General features: G+C 35.7%; 1 protein-coding gene across 1 annotated transcript in view; it reads right to left on the bottom strand.

Moving 5' to 3' along the window:
• Positions 1-8,246: 8,246 nt before the first annotated feature.
• The window catches only part of LOC144978541 (N-acetylglucosamine-6-sulfatase-like), a 20,887-nt gene continuing 10,662 nt past the window's right edge, over positions 8,247-18,471 (bottom strand). Inside the window, exons 6-12 of the mRNA XM_078924753.1 lie at positions 18,189-18,356; positions 17,619-17,701; positions 16,292-16,410; positions 14,862-14,965; positions 12,424-12,636; positions 10,840-10,950; positions 8,247-9,791 (exon numbers count right to left, since the gene is read on the bottom strand). Coding sequence (XP_078780879.1) covers positions 9,621-9,791; positions 10,840-10,950; positions 12,424-12,636; positions 14,862-14,965; positions 16,292-16,410; positions 17,619-17,701; positions 18,189-18,356 — 969 coding nt within the window. The 3' untranslated portion in view covers positions 8,247-9,620. The remainder of the gene's footprint in view (positions 9,792-10,839; positions 10,951-12,423; positions 12,637-14,861; positions 14,966-16,291; positions 16,411-17,618; positions 17,702-18,188; positions 18,357-18,471) is intronic.

Here is an 18,471-nt window from a genome sequence, read left to right as displayed (position 1 = left end):
GTTGTAACCGATTCTGTCCCTTAGTTGTGTCCAAAACAATAAAAACAACTACGAAGAAACTCGCATCCTACATATTTGATTATCTTTAAAAGTACGTATACAAAACTTACATTTCAAAGAAACACTTTAAAACAATAGGTCACAACACTGAGATACTAGTCCAGTATGTATGGGTCTCTTTGATTATTTTTTTGGTCACTAATCAAGGGACTGTTTGTTTTGTTTGATTGTAAGGGTTTTACGGCGCTTGCAACACATTCAGGTAATATCAGCGCCAGTACAAAGGAAGACAATTGGACAGTAAAAAGGTAATAGATGTACAATTAAAAGGACTTGAGGAAAAAGTAAGACAAAGGGGAATGGTTCAAATAAGGAATAGATGTAGATTCCAAGAGCACACTATCAGTGTACTTAGTTTGAGATCACTTAAATGTCTCACCCAGACACAAGCTCAAGATCCCACTAAGAGGAATACACTCAAATGTTTACAAATCATATGTTAAGAATAACAGTAAATAACAGAGAGATGATTTACAAGGAAAAGAAAACAATCTCCCAAAACTGTAACTATACATTCGACTGTTTCCCTCCCAGCCAATGACTCCGGCTAGTTTGTTTTTGTTTTTAAGGGTTTTACGGCGCTTCCAACACATTTATCATTTAGGTTATATCAGCGCCAGTAAAAAGGAAGAAAATTGGATAGTAAAAAGTTCTAGAATTACAATTAAAGCACCCAAGAAAAAGTAAGACAAAGGGGAACTGAGAACAAATAGGGATCAGATGTAGATTCCAAGAGCATACCACCAATGTACTTAGTTTGAAATCACCTACAAGTACAAGTCTCATCCAGACACAAGCACAAAATCCAACAAAGAGGAACACACTCAAATGCTTACATTATACATTAAAAATAACAAATTATTAATACATAACAGAGAGATGATTTACAAGGAAAAAATATCATCTCCCAAAACAATAACGATGCATTTGACTGTTTCCCTCCCAGATAGAATTCCGGCCAGTGCCAGGACAAAACCAAGTAATCTCATTCCGAGACAAAGACAGAAAGCATGTTGGAAAACAGATAAAAGAGGATAGAAGACACAGTATGTACCTCCCTGCCCGCTATGGGAGGTCAGGATCCCCACCCAGGACTCCGGCTAGGGTAAGGACAAAACTAAGTAATCTCATTCCAAGTCAAAGACAGAAAGCAATTGGAAAACAGATGTAGGGGGATAGAAGACACAGCAATTATGTTTTGTTTTTTTTGTTTTTAAGGGTTTTACGGCGCTTGCAACACATTAAGGTCATATCAGCGCCAGTAAAAAGGAAGAAAATGGGATAGTAAAAAGTTCTAGAATTACAATTAAAGCACCCAAGAAAAAGTAAGACAAAGGGGAACTGTGAACAAATAGGGATCAGATGTAGATTCCAAGAGCATACCACCAATGTACTCAGTTTGAGATCACCTATAAGTCTCATCTGGACACAAGCACAGGATCCAAAGAAGAGGAATACACTCAAATGCTTACACTATACATTAAAAATAACAATAATACATAAGAGAGAGATGATTTACAAGGAAAAAAAATATCATCTCCCAAAACAATAACTATGCATTTGACTGTTTCCCTCCCAGCCAGGACCCCAATCAGGGCCAGGACAAAACCAAGTAACCTCATTCCAAGACAAAGACAGAAAGCATGTTGGAAAACATATCAGAGGATAGAAGACACAGTATGTACCTCCCTGCCCGCTATGGGAGGTCAGGATCCCCAACACAGCAATTACCTCCCTGCCCACTGTGGGAGGTCAGAAACCCCACCCAGAATCAAAGGACTGAATTTGGTAGGAAACTCATTCACTAAAATAAATTTCCTTAAAAAAAGGAAACCAACTTTTTTGTTTGTTTGTTTGTTTTTTTTTTTAAATAAGGATAATAGATATATTCAGATATCTAACATAAATAAATACAGCATCAGAGGCACACAAAAATTTGTAATGCAAACACTTTTCACCAACATCCAACATAAACCCAAAATGTTCACACAAAAAAGACGGAATTCCTGTATTTCTTTATACCTCGCTATAATCATTTCATTTCATTGTCTATTTCTCCCTCATTCCCTTGCACGCAAGCAAGCGCGCACACACACACACACACACACACACACACACATTTTTACCTATAATGCCAATGTAATATCACATAATATTTTCTTTTCTTGTTTACCTGAAGAAGGCCAAAAGCCAAAACGTCGTTTACTTTGTTTTGTATATTTTATAAGAGTAATTTTTTACTCCCTTGATTTTACTATACATCTTATATTCATAACCATTTCAGTGTGTTTTTTTTTTTTGTTTTTTAAGGGTTTTACGGCGCTTGCAACACATTTAGGTTATATCAGCGCCAGTAAAGAGGAAGAAAATGGGATAGTAAAAAGTTATAGAATTACAATAAAAGCACCCAAGAAAAAGTAAGAGATAGGGGAACTGGGAACAAATAGGGATCAGATGTAGATTCCAAGAGCAGACCACCAATGCACTTAGTTTGAGATCACCTAAAAGTCTCATCCAGACACAAGCACAGGTCCCAACTAAGAGGAATACACTCAAATGTTTACCAATCATTTAATATAATATGTAAACTCAACATAATACAATGCATAACAGAGAGATGATTTACAAGGAAAAAAATATCATCTCCCAAAACTATAACTATACATACGACTGTTTCCCTCCCAGCCAAGGAGCTCCGGCAAGGATCAGGACAAAACTAAGTAATCTCATTCCAAGACAATGACAGGAAACAATTGGGAAACGGGTATGGGGGGATAGAAGACACAGCATGTACCTCCCTGCCCACTATGGGAGGTCAGGATCCCCACCCAGATTTCAGTGTGTACACAGGCTTTTGATATGCTCTTTGAAAGCCCCCCTCCCCGAAATAAATTGATAACTTATTATTGTGATATCGACCTTTTGTGTTGATGTTTTTTGTTTTGTTTTTTTTTTTTGTCTTTAAGGGTTTTATAGTGCTTGCAACACATTAAGGTCATATCAGTGCCAGTAAAAAGGAAGAAAATGGGAAAGTAAAAAGTTCTAGAATTACAAATTAAAGCATCCAAAAAAAATGAAGACAAAAGAGGAAACGGTTGAAATAGGAAACAGATGTAGATTCCAAGAGCACACTACCAAAGTACTTAGTAGTTTGAGATCACCTAAAAGTCTCATCCAGCCACAAGCACAGGTCCCCACTAAGAGGAATATACTCAAATGTTTACAAATCATATATAATATGTATACAAAACATAATACGATGCATAACAGAGAGATGATTTACAAGGAAAAAAATATCATCTCCCAAAACTATACATTTGACGGTTTCCCTCCCAGCCAAGGTGCCGGCCAGGGGTAGGACAAAACCAAGTACACTGTAATTTCATTCCAAGATAAAGACAGAAAGCAAGTTGGAAAACAGATATAGGGGGATAGAAGACACAGTATGTACCTCCCTGCCCACTATGAGAGGTCAGGAACCCCACCCAGTTTTATGTTAATGAAACACTACAGGGGATTAAGTAAGAATTGTTGTGATGGCAATGCAGCACCAGAGTTTGGTTGTGTACACATTTATTATTAGTCACAAAAGTAACCAAATATACTAAATGCAAAGAACAATATCGAAGAAATAATTCGAGGATCAGATGATATCAAAAAACGATTGAATAACATCAAAACATAAATAATATAAGACATTTCAAATAAAAATTACATATTAAATGGAAACTATTCTAATAGGAATCATCCTTAATGTATAAAAAAAGGTTAAAAGTTAATAATGAGAAATACAATAAGTTAATTGTTGTTGTTTTTAAGGATTTTACGGCACTTGCGACATGCATCAGCCATTTCAGAACCAGTAAAATGGAAGAAAATGGGATAGCAAATTTTTAAAATAGATTTACGGTTAAAAGCATATGAGAAAAAGCAAGACTAAGGGGTATGGTTAAAATAGGGAGCAGATGTAGATTTCAAGAGCACACTATCAATGTACTTAGTTTGAGATCACCTAAAAGTCTCATCCAGATATAAGCACAGGATGCCAAAAAAAAGGAACGTGCTCAAATGCTTATAAATAATTTTATAGTCAGAACAAAACATATAAAAGTACAGAAGAGAAAGAAGGTTTACAAGGAAAGAAATAAATATCTCCCAAATCTATAACTATACATTGGACTGTTTTTTTTTCCCAGCCAAGGACTCAGGCCCGGGCCAGGACAAAACCAAGTAATCTCATTCCAAGACAAAGACAAAGATAGCAAGTTGGAATACAGATATAGGGGAATAAAAGACAACGTGACCTCCCTGGCCATTATGGGAGTCAAACACCAGTTGAATTTGAACCACGAGTCAAAGTGATACTAAGCTGATAGAAGCTGTAGACTGTAAAAAGTAATAATCAAAATGAATAAAATAGCTTCAAAAAAAAAGAGCAAAATACCCAACACAGAATGTTTCGGGCTCAAACCCCTTCTTCAGCCAACAACAAAAAACAGTAAAGACATGAATACATTACTAAATTCCAGTTTGATGACAAGAGAAACTTTTTGCTTTTTCTCTGTCGTCAATCTGGAATTTAGAAATGTATTTATGTCTTTATTGTTTTTTGTTTGTTGGCTGAAGAAGGGGTTTGAGCCCGAAACGTTCCGTGTTGGGTATTTTGTTCATTTTTGAAGCTGTTATATTGATTTTTGTTTATTACTTCAATTTGATCAAGACACAAATAATACATAACGGTCAAATCTCATCTAAAATGCAAATGAAATGGAAACTATTCTAGTAGGAATCATCCTTGATGTGGAAAAAAAAAGTTAATAATTAACAATGAGAAAAAAAATGTTAAAAAAGGAAACAATAAATTACTACACCATCACCTCCCCAACCTTTATCAGTAAAAATTATGAATCATTGAATAAATATAATTGCAGATTGATTTAAAACAAAACAGAAAACCCAACATAATATTTGGCAATGAGTTTGATATTGTTAAGTTTTAGAAGTTTTGCGGCACTTGGGATACTTTTAAGTTTGTTTTGTTTTTAAGAGTTTTACGGCACATGCTACACATTAAGGTCACATCAGCGCCAGTAAAAAGGAAGAGAATGGGAAAGTAAAAAGTTCTAGAATTACAATTAAAGCACCAAAGAAAAGAAAAGCAAAAAGGGAAATTAGTTCAAATAGGGAACAGATGTAAATTCCAAAGGCACACTACTATCAAAGTACTTAGTTTGAGATCACCTCGAGTTTCATCCAGACACAAGCACAGGTCGCTAGTAAGAGGAATAAACTCAAATGTTTACAAATCATATATATTTTGTAAACAAAACATAATACAGTGCATAACAGAGAGATAACTTACAAGGAAAAGATATCATCTCCCAAACCTATAACTATACATTCAACTGATTCCCTCCCAGCCAAGGACTCCGGCCAGGGTCAGGACAAAACTTAGTAATCTCATTCCAAGACAAAGACAACCAACAATGGTTGCAAAAAACAAGAAATGAAGTGAGTAGACAAGTGCTAGAAGACAAAAGAGAATAAAAAAACTTTGCAGCAATAAGGGCTTGAACCCGTCACCTTATTGGTATGACAACTCTGCCTTGCCGGGACAGGGTAGCTCTACAGTCGAAGCCAGCCACAGACCCTCAAGCCCCCATCGCCGCAGGTTCAAACCCCACCACCGCCGTGAACATTAATTATTCTCTATTGTCTTCTGGCACTTTTCTACTCACTTCATTTCTTGTTATTATCAACATAAGTGCCTGCTCCACTCACTTTTCTGAATTAATGCTTGAAAAGCTTTTTTAAAAAACTGAAAATATACAGCAAACATATTGTTCTTCTCATGTCAATAAATAATTAGATAAATACAACATTGTCTGACAGATAGAAAATACAAAGAGCTCAGTTTTTGATTGTATCTATAGATCTTTACAATATTGTATCTATAAATAGCAAACACGATTGTATCTGTAGATCATTACAATATTGTATCTATAAATAGCAAACAGATTGTATCTGTAGATCATTACAATATTGTATCTATAAATAGCAAACAGATTGTATCTGTAGATCCTTACAATATTGTATCTATAAATAGCAAACAGATTGTATCTGTAGATCCTTACAATATTGTATCTATAAATAGCAAACAGATTGTATCTGTAGATCCTTACAATATTGTATCTATAAATAGCAAACAGATTGTATCTGTAGATCCTTACAATATTGTATCTATAAATAGCAAACAGATTGTATCTGTAGATCCTTACAATATTGTATCTATAAATAGCAAACAGATTGTATCTGTAGATCATTACAATATTGTATCTATAAATAGCAAACAGATTGTATCTGTAGATCATTACAATATTGTATCTATAAATAGCAAACACGATTGTATCTGTAGATCATTACAATATTGTATCTATAAATAGCAAACAGATTGTATCTGTAGATCATTACAATATTGTATCTATAAATAGCAAACAGATTGTATCTGTAGATCCTTACAATATTGTATCTATAAATAGCAAACAGATTGTATCTGTAGATCCTTACAATATTGTATCTATAAATAGCAAACAGATTGTATCTGTAGATCCTTACAATATTGTATCTATAAATAGCAAACAGATTGTATCTGTAGATCATTACAATATTGTATCTATAAATAGCAATTGTATCTGTAGATCATTACAATATTGTATCTAGAAATAGCAAACACGATACAGTAAAACATATCAAGTTCATCTCTTTAAATCATGGATAACGAAAATGTTGCTGCTTGAAGCTTGAAGGATTAGATAACAATAAGCAATGAAATGGAAATTTGAACTTATTGAATGAAGACAGATAATAAGGATGTTTCGGGTTTCCCCTTTATCAACAAAACATAAAAATCAAGCACATAAGAATGAATGAGAGATGTGAGAATGGAGTAGTTGAGGTGAATAAACCTTAACTACTCCATTCTCTCATTTGTTCTTTGTGTTTCATTCATTGTGTTTTGTTGATAACGGGGAAATCTGAAACGTCCACATTATCTGTCTTCAGTAAATTAAAGCTTCCATTCCATCATGTATTGTTATTTATTCTTAAAATCGTGGAATGTCAAGTGTCAGTCGATCAATTTCTCTATGAAAGGAAAAGAAAGCAATCTCCCACTGTTCATTTTAAAAATAAAAGTAGTCCTTCAGAGCCATTGTTTGCTATCCTTTGGATAGGACACTAGTCTATTGCAGAGTACTTTCCGCCAGATATAACAGATTCAGCTACCCAATCGCTGCTGGGTGGACAGGGGGGGTCAGAAAAAATCTCGACTGCACTTGGGATTGATCTCGGTCCCTTTGCTTGTGAAGCGAGTGCTCTACCAACTGAGCTATCAGGACCCCTATGCCGTGCCTTGATATAGCAAATATTTCCTAGTACAATAAAGTTCAGAGAAGAAAAAAAAAATAGAGTATCTATATAGTTCAATATCCACTAAACATGCTCAAAGCGCTTTACAATGGGTCCCTGACCAACAGCAACACGTAACATGTAGAACAAAACATGATGCCTGTTACTGTTAGGCGATATTACAATTTTTTCCCAACAGAGACAATGTTGTTAACGGCTAGGTACTCATTTTACACCTGAGTGCGAGGTGAGAATTTAAGTGAAGAGCCTTTTTCAAGGACTCAACTATGTGCCGAGTGAGGCTTGAACCCATGACCTTCTGAAAGCGAGTGTCATACTACAAGACCATAGCCGTACAGACAAGTTAGATAATATCATTTATTGCAGTTTGTACTCGCCACATTTAATTGGCATTTTCATATTCTACTTAGATTTCTTTATGAGACTTCTTTGTGCGGCTATGTGCTCTCGTGGTGTGACACATACTTCTGGATCGGAAGGTCCTGGGTTCGAGCCTCGCTTGGCGCATAGTCGAGTCCTTGGAAAAGGCTCTTTACTCACATTCCCTCGCCATACTCGGGTGTAAAATGAGTACCCGGCTGTTGTAATATTGCCGAACAGACATCATGTCATGTCTTACATGTTAATTGTTGCTGTTGACCCCCTGGCCCCCCTGTTGACCCCTTGGAAAGCGCTTTGAGTATGTTTAGTGGATATTGTCCCATATAAAAGCTCAATTTTTTAACTTTGAAATGTTTTATCATTGAGCAAAGGGAGGATTTTTTTTTTTTTTTTTAAATTTATTTTTTGGGCAATAGGCACTTAGAAATGTACAATATTATTAACATTAATAAACAGGGTTATTCAAAATCTCATCAAATTTCAAAGGGCCACAACTCTTCTGAGTTGGACTGTTTTCCTCCCAGCCAAGGACTCGGGCCTGGGCCAGGACAAAATCAAGTAATCTCATTCCAAGACAGAAAGCAATCTCCCTATCCATTATGGTGGTCAAACAACTGTTGAATTTGAACAAGACACAAATAATACATAAAGGTCAAATCTAATCTAAAATGGATGTGAAATGAAAACTATTTAGCATGAATCATCCTTGATGTGGAAAACAAAATGCACACCTCATCAAACTCATGTCTATGAATGAAACCATCAAATTGTGGCAACCATTAAAACTCTATTAGAGAAACTATTTTCGAGGAAATATGGCTTGACTTAAGCACAAGATCATTTTGAACACTTTCAGTTGTCAACATAATGTCATATTCTTAAAACTATCTCAGTTGTCAACATAATGTCATATTCTTAAAACTATCTCAGTAGTCCACAAAATGTCATATTCTTAAAACTATCTCAGTTGTCAACATAATGTCATATTCTTAAAACTATCTCAGTTGTTAACATTATGTCATATTCTTAAAACTATCTGTTTGAGATTAATAGAACTTCTTGAGACTAAAACTTGACAAAATTTCCTTTAGTTTGATATGTATTTTAGGTGTTTCTATTAAATGTTTATTGAGTTGTCACCCTTTGATGTTTGAGGAATCATTTTGAAGAACCATGTCGAGACTTGCCAACCAACTTCAACCATTTGAAATGATTTATCATATTTTCCCCAATATACATGGTCATTTTCTCATATTTTTACCCCAAAAAATCATATTTTCAAAATGTTCAAAAATCCACATATCAAAAGTTAACATTCACCGAATTTATGGAGACTTATCAAGCTATCAGAGGGTAGGAAAATCCTGTAATTCCTATGACAATTATCTGTTTGGCTACTCAGATTCTCATCTAGGAGGAGACGATTTTTAATGACCTTCAACTCTTCTACTTTTATCACTTTTCCCCTTTTTATTACAAACTTTCTGCATTGAGCATATTTTAGTCAACATTGCCATATTATCATATTTTGGACCTCAAAGCGTTTTAAAATATGAGAAATCATACTGATTGGCAAGTCTGCTGTAGTTGCCCGTAATTCCGACATGCAATAAAGACAAAACGTCATCAGATCATCAGAATTCGATGGTTTTTAAGGCTGAAATGAAATGGCCATCATTAATAAAAGATAAAAATAGTCTAAATGAGATTTCAACTGATAGTCAATGACAATGCAATTTACTTAATTGAATTCACGACAATGTTGATGACTTCTCTGACCCGGGGTGACAGGTTGGCCCCTTACAAAGAGACAATCTGGCTAATTCTTGGCTGAGATCTGTCAATAAATCCGGCGATGCAATCTTGGCGATGTTTTTCAATTCATTTGGATCGTTTTTTAAATCATAAACTTCCAGAAAGTTCTGATTTAAAATGAAAAGAGTAATAAATGGTTGTTTTGATAAATGACAGTATATAATTAAACAATGAAAAAAAAAAAAGACTGAGAAAGACATCATCATTCACAGGAAGATGACAAAACACAGACCTGCCTAGTACTACGAAAATTTTGTAGAAATACGAATTTTTGGCTCCAGCTACAGGACTGCATTCACCTCTTTGACTCAATAAATCTTGTTGAAAAGGTAAGTTTAGTTCCTTAGAACCACCAATATTATCCAGTACTTTGGGGTATTTTTGGATCATGCTGAGGACAAATTATATATTTCTAAAGCTATTTAAAGTGACTTTTTCTTTTTTCCCTGGGGAAACTACAAATTTCTGAAATTTCAAGCAGGCAGATCTGCATAACATAACACATAGTAAGGGTTGCTTAGGTCAAAGGAATTTAAATATCCTGTAAGAAAATACAAAAATCAAAGGTTCAAATAAAAAAAAATCCCTGATATAATAAAAATAATGATCAAACAAGCTTCTGTCCTGCGCCATCCTTCCACATTCAGTCACTGACTTATCATCTATTCGCTGATGTCTTGTGACCATCATCTTCTTGGTCTCCCTCTCCCTCTTTTACCGTCCACAATATCTTATAAAAAAATTATTTTCAAGAGTGTCACGTGTCTCAATATGTCTCCAAAAGGCAAGTTTTAGTTTCTGTACCATCTTGATGAGATATGGCTCCCCAATGCCCAGGGACTCTTTCACCAACAGCAACACATAACATGTAGAATGAGACATGACGCTTGTTAAGCGATATTACAATTTTTTTCGACAGAGACAACGCTGTTGACGACCAGGTACCCATTTTACACCTGAGTGCAGTGAGAGAATGTGTTTAAAGAGTCTTTCCCAAGGACTCAACTATGCACCGAGCGAGGCTCGAACCCAGGACCTTCCGATCCTAAAGCGAGTGTCATAGCCACACCCGATCTAATCAATAGCCACAGTCCAATATAAGTGTTATAAAAAGTTAAGTAACAGAACTAATATTCCTTCATTCATTCAACTTACAGCAGAATCCTGCATGGCACAGTACTTGTAGCTATCTTTGGGTGTCTGACGTCGAACACAGCCATATGTGTTATTCCAAGAATCTTCACATACACAGTGGTTGTTGCAAATCTTATAGCACGAGAGAGAAAAATAATAAAGAGTCTTAGCAGGGTTGCCAATTCAGGAGACAATAAATTGACTTAACTTTTACACAAACACATCAACTGACTCCTATCCGAGCACTGAACTCCAGTAAAAGAACATAACATATTTACTTTTTTTTTTTTCGTTCGGCAAGTGACTGGAGAAATAATACATGGAAGTCTTTTTTTAATCTACTGCAGTCCATTAATAAACGAAAGTTCGTTTTTAACACTCTGATTTCCATTAATATATAGAACATAGTGAATTCCATCAAGATACATAAGTTTTTCTAACATTCTGAATTCCATTAATATACTGATTTTTTTTTTAACAGTGAATTTCATTAACATACAGAAGTTTTTCTATTATTCTGAATTCCAATAATAATATACAGAAAATCAGAAAATAAATAAGGATGCATGATAAAGTTGGAAATAAGTCCCGTCAAAGCCAACAGGCCAATGAATTTGGTCCTTACCCTTACTAGTTTCTGTTTAGTGAGACAACCAGCAGTATGATCAGTGGTGATTTACTGGGTGCCCAGCAGTTGGGAAATAGAAAGAGATTTGAGATGAAACAGATATCTGATTAAAAGGAAACTCACACACTCTCTCTTCATCTTTCCCTATACTTCACAAGAAAGAGAAAGAGAGTGAGTGAGAGAGAGAGAGAGAGAGAGAGAGAGAGAGAGAGAGAGAGAGAGAGAGAGAGACAGAGAGAGAGAGACACATAGAGAGAGAGAGAGACAGACAGAGAGAGATAGAGATAGAGAGAGACAGAGATAGAGAGAGAGACAGACAGAGACAGATAGAGAGAGAAACAGAGAGAGAGAGAGAGAGAGAGAGACAGAGAGAGAGAGACAGAGAGAGAGAGAGAGAGACATAGAGAGACTGGATGTCCTGCTGTAAAAATGTGGTTTTGTCTATGCAAAAAATAAATCCCCAAAAAACTTGAGCTTTTCTATGGAGCAATATCTTCTAAACATTCTCAACGCGTTTAACAAGTAGTCTCTCGCCAACAGCAACACTTAAATATGTAGGGCGAGTCATGACGCCTGTTAGAACCCTGTTAACAGTCAGGTACTCATTTTACACCTGAGTACAGTGAGAGAATGTGAGTAAAGAGTCTTTTCCAAGGACTCAACTATGCACTGCTAATAGCAGGACTCGATCCTAGGACACTTCCGATCCGAAAGTGAGAGTCATACCACAAGACCCCATAGCTGCACATTGCAAAGCATGAACCCAGTAATCTGTTGAATGCAGAGTGTCGATTCTAAAATTATTTTTTTTTACTGAACACTGTATAGTCACCTGGAACAACAACTAAAGATATCTAACTTCTACGTCAAGGCACAAGACCGAAGGGCTAGAGCTCAGGTGGTCGCTGGTTCGGATAAGTAAGTAAGTAAGTAAGTGAGTGTAAGTTACTGAAGTGGGCGGTAGTCTATCTACTTACATACATCCTCTGGCCCAAAAGTTTGGGACAGTTAGTGATCTTCTCTGTGTATTCCCCGTGGTACTCTACCAACACCGAGGCTCTGAAAGGGTGCGGCTGTTCAGTAAGAATGGACTTGAAAGAGGAGCCGTCAAAAGACTCTTTTGACTTGTTGAAGTTGAGGCCCACGATGTCGAGGAAAGTGGGGGCTAAATCGATGCTCATGACGCTCTCCTGAATAAATAAGAGTGAATGATTGTAAATAAAATAAAATAAAATAAAATTCCCTTTATTCATCCCATTGGGGAAATTTGTCTCTATGGTCTATTCCAAGGGAATACTGGAATAACCCAGGCGTCAGCCACAGTGCAACGCCGCAAATTGAGCTAGGCGAGGTGACTTGCTCAAGGCCACACAGGGCAGCGGCGAGTGATCAACTCGGTACCTTTCAGGTACAAAGCAAAGACCGTACCGCTGAGCCATGCTGCCCCTTAATAGCGACTAAATTCACATAAATCAATAAGCAGTTAGTTCCCTTCCGCTTCAAATGCAAAGGGACCAAGATCGATCCCGGGTGCAATCCAGATTTTTTCTGACCCCCTCCCCCCTGTCTACCCAGCATTGACTGGGTAGCAAAGTCTTTTAGATTTGGCGGAAAGTACTTTGCGATAGACCAAATCCTATCCAAATGAGAGCAAGCAATTGCTATTGTCCGTTTCGCACTATAGAAACTGGGATAAACTACGGCTCCATGGGCCTAATGGCTCTGTGGACCATCTGGAATTTAGTCATGTATTTATGTTTTTAGTGGTTTTTTGTTGTTTGCTGAAGAGGGAGCTTTGGGCCCAAAACGTTCTATATTTGACATTTTGTTCTTTTTTGAAGCTATTTATATTCAGATTTTGTTTATGACTTTTCAAGGAGTAGTTAGTTCTGTTTCAACAGCCAACTTTAATGTCATGAAGCCTGTAGAGCTAGAATTTATCATGAGTTTTTTCTAGGACCCACGAAAAAGAAGAAGATAATGATGATGATGAAGAAGAAGAATATTATAATACGTATATGAATAATAGTAAAAATAATAATAATAATAATAATAATAATAATAATAATAATAATAATAATAATAATAATAATAATAATAATAATAACAGCAATAATAATAATAACAGCAATAATAATAATAATAATAATAATAAAAGAAGAAGGAAGAAGAAGAAGAAGAAGAAGAAGAAGAAGAAGAGGAAGAGGAAGAGGAAGAGGAAGAGGAAGAAGGAAGAAGGAAGAAGGAAGAAGGAAGAAGGAAGAAGGAAGAAGGAAGAAGAAGGAAGAAGGAAGAAGGAAGAAGGAAGAAGAAGAAGGAAGAAGGAAGAAGAAGGAAGGAAGAAGAAGAAGAAGGAAGAAGGAAGAAGAAGAAGAAGGAAGAAGGAAGAAGGAAGAAGAAGGAAGAAGGAAGAAGGAAGAAGAAGAAGGAAGAAGGAAGAAGGAAGAAGAAGAAGAAGAAGAAGAAGGAAGAAAGAAGAAGAAGAAAGAAGAAGAAGAAGAAGAAGAAGAAGAAGAAGAAGAAGAAGAAGAAGAAGAAGAAGAAGAAAGAAGAAGAAGAAGAAGAAGAAGAAGAAGAAGAAGAAGAAGAAGAAGAAGAAGAAGAAGAAGAAGAAGAAGAAGAAGAAGAAGAAGAAGAAGAAGAAGAAGAAGAAGAAGAGAAGAAGAAGAAGAAGAAGAAGAAGAAGAAGAAGAAGAAGAAGAAGAAGAAGAAGAAGAAGAAGAAGAAGAAGAAGAAGAAGAAGAAGAAGAAGAAAAGAAGAAGAAGAAGAAGAAGAAGAAGAAGAAGAAGAGAAGAGAAGAAGAAAAGAAAGAAGAGAGAAGAAAGAAGAAGAAGAAGAAGAAGAAGAAAGAAGAAGAAGAAGAAGAAGAAGAAGAAGAAGAAGAGAAGAAGAAGAAGAAGAAGAAGAAGAAGAAGAAGAAGAAGAAGAAGAAAGAAGAAGAAGAAGAAGAGAAGAAGAAGAAGAAGAAGAAGAAGAAGAAGAAGAAGAAGAAGAAGAAGAAGAAGAAGAAGAAGAAGAAGAAGAAGAAGAAGAAGAAGAAGAAGAAGAAGAAGAAGAAGAAGAAGAAGAAAGAATAAGAAGAGAGAAGAAGAAGAAGAAGAAGAAGAAGAAAAGAAGAGAAGAAGAAGAAGAAGAAGAAGAAGAAAAGAAGAAGAAGAAGAAGAAGAAGAAGAAGAAGAAGAAGAAGAAGAAAGAAGAAGAAGAAGAAGAAGAAAAGAAGAAGAAGAAGAAAGAAGAAGAAGAAGAAGAAGAAGAAGAAGAAGAAGAAGAAGAAGAAGAAGACGAAGAAGAAGAAGTAATCTCCTCTTTGGTTGACAAAAAGAAATAATATAGAAACCTATGAATAAAGAAATGTTAAAAAGGCAATAATCAACCAGAAGTGTAAACAGTAATGAACCTTTCAATACGACTTACATCTGAAGTAGTGTTGGGTTTGATTCCAGGCCCCCGTACCATCAGAGGAACACGAATATCAAAATCATAAAGTTGTCTTTTATCCCAGGGCAAGGAAAACTGACCTGCAATGGCAAAATTAGGAATATACAATAAACAATTCAATCCAGAAGACCCATATTTCCAAAGATTGAAAAATCTGTGATTAAAATGTGACCAATTGAAAGTATACATTTTCAAGTTTTAATAATTGACCTTAATTTATCTCATCAATATAATGATTATCCAAATTTCACAGTGAGAAAACGTAAATTAGATTTTCTGAAATTTTAAACATTTATTTTCCAAATTTATCAGATACATTATACTCAGAGACGAACATATTCATTCATATACCTGACCTACAGCCAGAAAAAGGGATTATGACGGGTGAGTCTGTTGGCTCATCATCATTTAATCCTTTATATTCCTTGTGGAACATAGGGCTTTAACAGTTCATCTCCCCCGTATTCTGTTCTTTGTCTTCTTCTTCATCTCTCCCCATGACATTCCAGCCAACTTCATCTCTTCCTCACAAGGCCTTCTACATGTTTTCTTTAGCCTCCTAAACCTTCGTTTTTTTCCTGAGTGTTTCCTGAGGGTTCCAATCTACAGCTTGTCTCATAATGTCTGTTGTTGGTTTTCTGAAAGTGTGACCAATCCATTTCCATTTTCTAGTTGAGATTTGTTTACTAATTTTCTCTTGTCCAGCTTTTAACCACAAGTCTTTATTACTGATTTTCTCAGGCCATCTGATACCGGGTATGTTTGGAAGAAGCCTACTGCCTGGAAAAGGTATTATGTCATATGAGCCTGATGGTTACATTGGAACAATTTGAGACAATAATTGCCTTCAATAAAGAGAGTGAGTTAACTTTTAATTAAAACTTCAAAATTCTTAAATCCCCTGATTCTGATCAATTTGACTTTAAATTCATCCATTTAGTTTACTCCGAAATAAAACCATTTCGATAAACATTTGAAAAAATGTGTATAAAACAGACAAAATACCATCCAAAAAATCAGCCTGCTTCTACTGTAATCAAAACAAGAGACATTTTATCATTCAGTCATACGGCAGTAAAAAATAGGAATCACTCACCACTAGGACTGTCATGAGAAATTTAACTTAAACCTTGGACATTTTATATAGAGTATTTTCCCATAAACCAACTTGAAGCACTTTACAAGGGGTCCCAAGCCAACAGCAAAACTTACTTAACAGGTGGGATGAGACGTAATGCCTGTAAGGCCATATTACAATAATTTTTTTCGACTGAGACAATGCTTTTAATGCATTCATTTTAAAGACAAAATAAAGTGGTGACTATTAGAGCGATATTGAATTAACTATTTCCTCAAAAGCTTTGATTTCAATGACAGAATGATTATTAGTTTGATTGACATCTCACCCAAATGGTAGCCATTGTCAGATGTAAAGAAAATAAAAGTGTTGTCCAATTCCCCTCGATCCTTGAGATGGTTGACCAGGTCTTCTATCATGTCATCTACAGAAAGCAATGTGCGCCACCTGGACATGAAGGATATTTATGACAATGATTAAGTAGCCTTTTTAGTGTTATGGACATGAAGGATATTTATGACAATGATTAAGTAGCCTTTTTAGTGTTATGGACATGAAGGATATTTATGACAATAATTAAGTAGCCTTTTTACCATTAGAGTCTCAATAGCCATAGAATGAAAGTATATTGAGTTTTAATATAGCACAATATCCACTAAACGTGTTCAAAGCACTTTACAAAGATTCCCTGGCCAACAGCAACATTCAACATGTAGGACGGGACATGACGCCTGTTGGGCGATATTACCATTTTTTTTCGGACAGAGACAAGGCTGTTAACGGCAAGGTACTCATTTTACACCTGAGTACGGTGAGAGGATGTGAGTAAAGAGCCTTTTCCAAGGACTCAACTATGCGCCGAGCGAGGCTCGAACCCAGGACCTTCCGATCCGAAAGCGAGTGTCATACCACTAGACCACATAGCCGCACAAAGTATATGATGATCTCAGACTTGCCAACAAACAACCAAGGTAAGAGTTATTCTTCATACTTTGCCCACCAAATTCTTCTCATATTTTTTTAACATCTAAAAGTAAATAAATAAATAAGCATTATTTTATTCTAAATGAAAAAATAAATAAATAAATATCTAATTAAACTTTCATTACACGAAGAAGGATGCTTATTTAGCAACATAATAAATAATAATTATGCTGAAAACTTATATAGCGCTATAACTCCCGAGACATCAGACTCTAAGCGCTTAAATTACAAAATACTTTGGCTGAAATATACTCATACACACACACAAGCACACACACACACAACACAAACCAGACCTATCTTGTGCCATGACGTAGAAGACTGATGAGCTAGCGCTCAAGTGGTTGCTGGTTCGGATAAGTAAGTAAGAGAAGGTAATTGAATCCAGCTATTCTTTTTGTGTCATATCCTCAGTTATTAGATTATTTCTTATTTTCTAACCAAAGATCTGAACAAGTGTGTATGAAAGATGACAGATAAAGCAAAAAAGAAAATTACAACAAACAGACAAAAAAATAAAAACATCCCAAAAAATCAGCCTGCCTCAACTGGGGATCGAACCCTAACTCTCCCGATTACAAGTAATAAGAAGGTCAATTTTTAACAAGATTTGTTGAGTCAAAGAAGCAATGCAGTTCTGTAGCTGGAGCCAATTGCTTCACTTCACTAACCTTTTCCTGAAATAGTCATCGATTGTCTTAATGGTGTCAGCAGGCATAGGGTTCAAGGCTTTGGAAACCAGCCAATGTTTGTCCTGAGGAAATACAATGAGATTTGTCTGGCTCAAACAAGGAACAGATTAATAGATTCCAAGAGAACACTATCCGTAAACTTAGTTTTAAATCACCTTAAGTCTCATACAGACACAAGCACAGAATCTCACCAATAGGAAATCACTGAAAAAAAGGTTCATAAAACATATTATTTGACACAAAAAAGAGATGATTTACAGTTTTAAAAACATCACCTCTCAAAACTATCACACAAAAAAGAGATGATTTACAGTTTTAAAAACATCACTTCTCAAAACTATCACAATACGTTTGACTGTTTCCCTCTCAGCAAAAGGACTCTGACAGGGCCAGGATAAATCCTTGTGATCTCATTCCAAGACAAAGCAAAACTTGGAAAGGGCAATTAGATATAGAGATATAGAAGACACAGCAACCTTGCTTGTTCTGCCATTGATCGTAACACCAAAAGTAACGAAGCCAATAAATAATGATAAAGTGATGAATTACCTTTCCAGCTATATTAAAGGATTTTGTTCTTGGAGCTTTCTTATCTGTGAAATTCTTCATGAACTGAGGGGCGGAGTCAAAAGGCGCATGACAGGCAGGAGTTGACAGCATCATAAAAAATGGCCGATGAGATCTTTTATTGGTAAGGAAATCAACTGCTTGCCTATGCTGTAAATACGATTTGAAAATATGTAAATAAAACACAAATATTATCTAAAAACACACTGCTATGTGGTCTTATGGTATGACACTCGCTTTCGGATCGGAAGGTCCTGGGTTCAAG

The sequence above is a fragment of the Berghia stephanieae genome, chromosome 8 (assembly GCF_034508935.2).
Source record: "Berghia stephanieae isolate SIO BIC M18660-M18661 chromosome 8, UCSD_Bste_1.3, whole genome shotgun sequence".
Taxonomy (NCBI): Eukaryota; Metazoa; Mollusca; class Gastropoda; order Nudibranchia; family Aeolidiidae; genus Berghia; species Berghia stephanieae.
This window is presented reverse-complemented; position numbering and strand designations above follow the sequence as displayed.